Genomic DNA, 7,637 nt, shown 5'->3' on the forward strand with positions numbered 1-7,637 from the left:
GCAGCAACATTAGGTGCTCAAAGGAAAGTAGGGCTGTATCAACGCATCCGCTGGTCTTGCATAAGTCGATCCATGACAACGTAATATGCTCGGGGTATCAAATGGCCCGATCAGCTCAAGTGCCCGAGACCCTTGCTGCCCACCCGCCTCTTGGCTTCAGCCCAGCAAGGGGTCATCGAGATTCACCGCACCATTGGGCTCTTTGTGCTCTGTACGGAGTACTTGTACATGCAACAACATCGCCCCAGGTCCTATCAGATCCATAGCCTCGAAGTTGAGACATGACGGCCTGCTGGCAGCAAGTGGAGGCGGCATTTTCGAAATTGGTCAAGGCACGCTCGGCTCCTTGGTATCGCATCCTGTACTTTGATAAGAATCACAGCAAAATGGGCGTTCTGGCTCTGATATTGGGACTGCCCCAATCGGTCAAGACGTGGAGAGAGGCGCAAGAATTGCAGGAGATCCTAAGATCTTGCGCTTGACCTGCGATCTCCGCCTGTGGAAAATTTGAGCGGGCATGTCCCCCCCAGGTCCATGCAGCTAGCAGTCGCCGTGTGGCAGGGCTGCTTGACAGTCCGTGCCATTGCGTACTCATCCCGCGTTATCGTCTTGTCTTGGCCTTGCGGCAGACGACGCCCCGGGTGCCGTCATAGGCCACCTCCAAGCCGTGCTTCTTCCCCCAACTCAAGGCTTAACCAGGTGATTGGTTCGCAGGGCTACTTGTCCAGGGAGCGCCTGAGACAACAGCTTGGACCGTCGCAAAATGATATCCAACAACGCCATTCCCTTTGGAGTGAGGACGTCGGGGGTCAGATGCGACTAAGCGGCCTGCGAGACACCAATCACTGCGACCAGGTGATAACCTTGGGAGACGGCTCGGAGTAGTACCTTGTAACATTTTGCGAGTACTAGGTAGTCATTGCTTTTTCTTGGCTTCTGTCGTTTTCTCGCCTCTTCTTCCTTTTCTCTTTCCCGGCTTTCACAGGTTGTTCTTCCTTTTTTTTTTTTTTTTCCCTTTTCCCTTGTTTTTTTTTTCTTTTGCTATCCAATTTTTCTTCTTCTTGTTTCACACCCCCTCTCCTTGCGTGCAATACCATGTCAAGCTGGTGGCAGTTGGTCCAGGTCACAAGTGGCCTCCCTGCATACGTAGGTGTCCCCGGACTAGCTCTTCGACCTGAGTAAAGGTTTCAATCCCGGTGAGAGAACAACTGCCTTTGTCAAGAGGCGGAGACGGACGCAGCTGCGGCCCCGTCAAGCTGCTTGACTCCATCTTGGCCGAGCCTCTGTTCGTTAGGGGGGAAAAGATAAGACCCTCGAATGCGGTACGAACGCAGGCCTCGTAGACCATCGAATAATTTCCTGGGGCTTTAGTTCTTTGATTATGGACTGTTTTACCTCGACTGGCCACCATGAGTACAGAATGTAGGACTCTAAAGACGGAATAGAAGACAGACTTGTATGCGAGGGAACTGCGTGTGCTTGGGACCAGCCTCGTCGTACAAATTTTTGGTGGCTGAAAAGTAATAGAATGTCTCGATAGTTGTCTAAGCCACTGTGGTGCCGGACTGAAGGTTGTTTTGGATCAAAGAGAGCATCCCGCTGGTTACTCAGGACGGCTGAAAAGGGATGGTACTTCATCCCGAAGGAGCTTCCCGTGAAGATGGTTGGGCAGTGCCTTGGCCGTCATACTTTCGTTTTCGTCCTGGGGACGAACCATAATGGACTGTTGATGCCAGGGTCTCGGGTAACAACAGCTCTAGCAGCCGAGCCCGCAAGGTTGCCAGTGGAGCGTAAGATATGGTGATGACCTGGACCGTGACTGACGGCTGCGATGAAGGCGGAGCATTGGCGTTTTCGAACATGTCGAGGAGCGACGAGGGGATATTGGCCTGGTAGAGGTACATCCAGCCCATGTAGGCCTCCTCGCCGATGACTTCGCTTTTGCCCTTGGAATAGAATGTGGACAATACCTGAGACTGCGAGTTTGCCTGCGTTAGTCTTGACGACACCTGAGGGAGGGCGGGAGAATAGGGGTCGAGCAACGTACAGATACCATTCCATGGACGGCCTCTTCGCTTGAGTTGACTTCCTGAAAGTGCCTCCTCTTCTGCTGTGCGACGCCAATGAGGAGTGCAACAATGTATGGGTCATACAATGGCTCAGGCGGACTGATCTTCCTCCACTTCTTGTTGTAGAGACGCAAGATGGGGGGATTGTAATGCCGGGATCGATAACCTATCGTCTCCTTTCTAAGGAGCTCAATGTGGCTGCGGTCAATGAAGCCGGCCACGGGCCGTCTATGTTCAAGGCCCTCCTGATCATCACCTCGAAGGCAGAGACTGACACACTCCATCCTCTTGGCCACGCAGCCATTGAAGTAAAGCCTGACAGCATCACTGATGAGGACACACAAAGAGTGCCAACGGTCAGCAAGATGGTGAACGGCGAAGAAGCAGGGGAGGCGACTACCTACTATGCAACCAAGGGGCACCCGTCCCTGGTCAGAAGCAGCCGGATGCCCTGTTCCCTGAACTGCGCCTTGTAGTAATAGCGGAAGAAATCTTCCAAGTGAAGAGTGCCACTACGCTCTTCGGAGTAGTCTTCTTCCGTCATCGATTGAGTGGCTGCCGTTGTTGGCTCGGGAAGGGGCTTGCCAAAGGAGCACTGCAGGAGCTCGAGGTGGCGGCCTGTCCATCGGAGGGGGGTCACGAGAATCTCTTCCCTGCAGTAACGGCGGGCAATTCCGTAGAGGGAGAGAGCAGCCTGAGGTGAAGCGGACTCTGGAGGAGTTGAAGGTGAGCCAGGGGTTTGAGATGCCGGAGTCGAGTTCATGAAAGGAGAAGTAAACGGCAATGAAGAGAGGGATGATGACGATGACGATGATGATGGTGGTGGTGGTGAAAGAGAAGAAGAAGAGGTCACTGAGGGGGTCATGGTGATGCCAGGCGCGTAGGACCGAGCAGATATTGCTTGTATATCCATATTCATGAGAGGCGATTCCACCACCTTGCTCTGCCGTATGATGTAGTGTATCGAGTAGAGAATAGGTACCCTGAGTCGGTCTTGGTCCGTAGATGCATAAGGAGGTAGGTGTGAGAGAAGAGACAGAGAGCGAGGGAGGGAAGATTGTGACAAGAGGCAAAAGACAAAAGAGGCGAGAGCTGCAAACAAGAAGAAGAAAAAAGAAAAGAAAAGACGGAAGGCGCCAGAAACGTGACCCAACGATTCAGACGTGCCTACCTTACCTTACCTAGGTACTAGTAGAGGCTGCTCGCATTGTCTCATGAGACAGACAGAAAAAAAGCAAAGAACGATCCCGACCTGAGCTGGACCTGACCATGGAGGCAAGAGGTCAGGTCTACCTAGTACATCCGGGATGTACAGTCAGGTACAGGTACGGGTACCGGTACCAGCCGTCTGGGCCGCTTTGACCGGGCATCCGCTAGAGCCGATCGCTCTCCATCCATTGAGACTGTGCTGCAACTGTACCTACATACCTACCTACCTTACGTGTATTTGAAGTATTATGGAACCGTAACTGCGCCCTGGTTAGGCAGTTTTGAGCAGCAGCCCCAGCCAGATCAGTATCTGCATGTGGGTAGGTACCTATTTCAAGACTAAGGTGCCTCAGGTACCTGAAAGTACTGGCAGTCAGGTACCGAACGCTTTGAGATCCGGGAGCGTCACCAGCCGGATCGACGGGATATTCATCGCAGCTGGAGCACATCCACCGCAAAATGCTCCGAGCTCCCATCATGTTGCGCGTATTACTTGTAATTCTGACGCAGTGATGCCCTGTCGATTGTACAAGGTGGCAATCTGTGCGAGCAAAAAGAGCATAAATTGCCCTCTATACGGAACCTACCTCCTTTCTTGCTTGCATTAGTACCTAGGTAGTAATGGTAGGTAGAGTTGATAATACGTGATTTGCTCCATTCCGTCACTGCGGGCTACAATACCGGCTCGGCCCAGCGTGCATTAGCAGACGGCCAAGTGCTGACAGGATGCATTTTGCTGAAAGGCATCGGAGGTGGGAGAGAGAGAGAATAACATCACATGCCTACATTCACAAAAGTCAAGAGAGAAAAAGAAGAAGAAAATCAGCATATTCAGTACTACGAGACGTGTCACAGATACATGTATACTTATCACAAGGTACAGTACCTTAGCCATGTATGACTCCCGTGTAGATATCGAGTAATTCATAGCTAGGTATGTTTAATCCCGCTTCATTCATCGTACTAATAATACCTCTGCAAATGTGGAAGAGCATCACTGTTGTCTGTCCCTTGGCGCTCCTTGTCCTCGCTCCAGACTTTTTCCCCTCCCGCGCAGAGACATCGCAGAGACATCGCAGCGACATGCGTCTTCTCCCTGCCTGACCATCCCAGACAGCTGGCAAAGAGCGACGAGACACGGCTCGTGAACATCTGAGCAGGCTTCGATAAGACCCTGACTCAAGAGCCCATTAGCCACTCGCCAGGAAATCACATCATTTCGGCCATTGCATAATATCTTCACCCGGAGCACTCTGTCATACCACCACCCTCGTACATACACCACCTTGCGTTGTGCAGCATCGATATAACATAAGAAGTGATTAAGCTATGGAAATTAGACTGCAAATGAGAGAATTCCGTCTTCGCCAAGTCCTACCGATTACACAACGTATATTCCCTCCACGCCTAGCCATTTCCCGCTGATATCCAAGCCCAACAACCAAGCCCACGAAAACAGTAATCAGATAATCAATGTCCACTCAAGAAAACAAAAGGCTCAGATCTAAGAATCAAGAGCACAGCTCCCACACTGGCCGAAAAAAAGAAGAAAAAAAAAAAAAAAAAAAAAAAAAAACAAGAACAAGACGCTGTAATGACAGTTCAGTTCCAAACAAAATCACGCTGAACAAGCACCGCTGGTCTGCGCAGCTCTGCCGCTTTCCCCCGGATAGTGCTCTACATCCTCCCAAAGGGCGCCCCAAAGTTGCGCGTGAACTTGAACTTGATAGGCACATCAGGCTCCGCTCCTTTAGCATCGTCGCTGTAATCATCGTCATCTTCATCCTTGATGTATGGCTTGACGTCTTCCGTCTTGACTTCCGTCTTGATGATGGGATGAGAGTGCTCCTCAGGCTTGATGTCTTCCGTCTTGATGGGCAATGAGGAGGGCTGCTCACGCTTGAAGACGCCGACCTCGGGTTCCTCGGCTGACACAGATGCTGGCAGTCCGATCGAAGGCTGCACCGCCCTGGGGAGGGCATCGACTCCCTGGCTGATGGGCTCGAGTTTCTCGTTGAGAGCGGCCAGGAAACTATCGTCCTCGGCAGGGTTGTTCAGCATCATCAGGGGGCCCACAAGCGGCACGTCGCCCGAATCCTCCGACGCGGAACGGAGAGACTCGGTCGTGGCCATATCGTCGACAATGACCGGCTTGCGCTCCGGCGGGGTAGAAGGGGCAAGCGGAGTTGGGCTACCCTGGCTGTGGCGCGCAGGGGGCGATTGGGGGGGAGGAGTGTGTCCGGCGTGCATCTTCAGCCGTCGCACCTCCTCTTTGTCCCTCTCGTCGTCGTCGTATTCTACCTCTGCTTCAGCATCGTCATCGAGCAGGTTGTTGACAATGCAGTACTCCTGGGACAGGCTTCGTTGTCTCTTGGACGGAGGGGCTCCCTCCGAGGCACCTTCCGCGAAAGTGGTTCTTCGAACGGTGTTCGCCCTAAGAGAGATGCCCTCGAGTCCTGCATCAACCTCGTTGATGTCGATGACGGAGAGCGGCCGCTTGGGGCTTCTCTTGGGCATGGGCGAGGCCGGACAGGCCAGAGTGGGCGAGGCCGGACAGAACGGCATTGGTGAGTCCAAACGGAACGGGACTGGCGAGGCCGGGTGGTATGAGGCGACGGACTCCGAACGGACCAGGTTGGGTGAGGCTGGACAGAATGGAATGGGTGAGTCCAAACGGGCTGAGGTGGACGAGGCTTGGCCCAAGGGGACGGGGGACCTTTGAAAGAGCGAAAGGACGGGACTGCTGATGTTGCTGCCGTACTCGGGTTGAGGTGACGTGAGTGCGTATCGCTCGGATGGCAATTCAGAAAGCTCTGGGCCCTGAGACGCCGAGATGCCAGCGGGCGCCGGCGGCGGCGGGCTGCGGGGTGTGGCGCGTGTTGGTGCCTGGACGGTCCAGGTTGAGTCTACCATGGAGGTGGTGGACCTGGGCAACGAGTCGGTCCACGCGGACCAGGGATTGCGAGGGCCCCGACTGCCATTGTATCCGCTGGGCCTGCCCCCTTGGCTGCTGGCGGCGGGCTCCGGGGGGTTGGTAGACATGGACGGGGCGTTGCTGTGATGGACAGTGGCTCCCCCGACAGCACCTTGAGCTTGGAGGGGGGCATCGCTTGAGTTGGAGACGGTCTGCCTGAGCCTGGAATTGTCCTCCTGAAGCCTTGAATTGTCGTCGTGAAGCTTCAAGTTTTCGACCCAGAGCTTCCTGTGATCCTCGCAGAGCTGCAGGTGCTCGTCTTCGAATCCCTTGATGGTATTGCGCAGGGCGGTGATCTCGGACTGCAGTCTGTCCCTTTCCTCGTCCCACCCTTGGCGGTAGTGGTCCAGTATGATTCTGCCCTCCTGTCGAACCAGGTATTCTACCCGGCTCCGGCATGCTTCGAAACGACTGCGCTCGTCATCCCAGACTGCGTTGATCGAAGCCTGCTGTTTGGCCAACTGCTGCTGGAAGCACACGGCTTGCGAACTACTGGAGCAGGCCGAGCAGCGGCACGCTGAGCCGTCATGGCCGGGATTTTGTGGTCCGAAGAATGACGGGAATTCCCGGCGGGGTGCGTTGGGGCTAAAGGGAACAGAGGGCTGAGGGTAGTATGAGTGGTGGCCAGGTGCGTTGGGGTCAAAGGGAGCGGAGGGCTGAGGGTGGTATGAGTGGTGACCAGGTGCAAAGGGGCTCATCAAGCCGGGGACCGGTAGGTTGGGCATGCCGCCGCGGTTGAGGGAGCGAACATATGCCCCGTCGTATCCTGGAGAGGGAGAAAGTTTCGGGTACGGATACTGAGAGTGCGATGGCACCATTGTGGACGTCCATGGAGGCAAGCCGCCCGAATTCAGCAGAAGCATGTCGTGGCCGATGTCAGATGCTCTGCCTTTTCCCTTTACATCGCCGTTGCCATGGACAGGGCTGGGAGCGGCGCTGTTCCTGGTGCTGCTGCCAATGCCGCTCATGTAACTTTGACCAGACATGTGGTTGTCGCCATTGACAGTGGCTGCCGGGCGGTACTGAGCAGTGTCGGAGGTAGAAAAGGCAGCCGTATGGCCCCAAAGAGAAGAGCGGCCTTGGCTTCCTGACTGGACCTGCGAGGTGGAGCTCTCTGCCCTCACGTGCGATTCCCAGAGACCAGGTCGACCAGACATGATGAATGGATCAAGAATGTGTAGTGATTCTGACGTTTGTTGTTTGACGTAGATATACCGGTATGAAGCAGAGAGAGCAAGCTTTCAGGCAGAAGGCGTCGGGTTCTGAGGATGTGATGCAAGAGACGAGACAGAGAAGAGATAGAGAGATGGAGAGAGAGAGTCAGGTCAAATGGGGCGTGGACGGTATATAAATAATGGCAAACAAGAGGCAACAAGGACGAGGAA

At 54.3% G+C, this 7,637-nt stretch overlaps 2 protein-coding genes across 2 annotated transcripts; both read right to left on the reverse strand.

Annotated features, from left to right (window-relative positions):
* Positions 1-1,634: 1,634 nt before the first annotated feature.
* On the reverse strand, positions 1,635-2,934 carry TRIREDRAFT_72091 (uncharacterized protein; the record flags this gene model as incomplete). The annotated part of the gene is made up of 3 exons (XM_006962201.2): positions 1,635-1,970; positions 2,048-2,396; positions 2,474-2,934. The coding sequence occupies 3 exons, from the start codon at positions 2,932-2,934 to the stop codon at positions 1,635-1,637; spliced, it is 1,146 nt and encodes a 381-aa protein (XP_006962263.1).
* A 2,021-nt stretch (positions 2,935-4,955) lies between these two features.
* On the reverse strand, positions 4,956-7,409 carry TRIREDRAFT_103421 (uncharacterized protein; the record flags this gene model as incomplete). Its single annotated transcript, XM_006962202.1, has 1 exon — positions 4,956-7,409. The coding sequence occupies one exon, from the start codon at positions 7,407-7,409 to the stop codon at positions 4,956-4,958; it is 2,454 nt and encodes an 817-aa protein (XP_006962264.1).
* Positions 7,410-7,637: the final 228 nt, after the last annotated feature.

This window comes from Trichoderma reesei, assembly GCF_000167675.1.
Source record: "Trichoderma reesei QM6a unplaced genomic scaffold TRIREscaffold_2, whole genome shotgun sequence".
NCBI lineage: Eukaryota > Fungi > Ascomycota > Sordariomycetes > Hypocreales > Hypocreaceae > Trichoderma > Trichoderma reesei.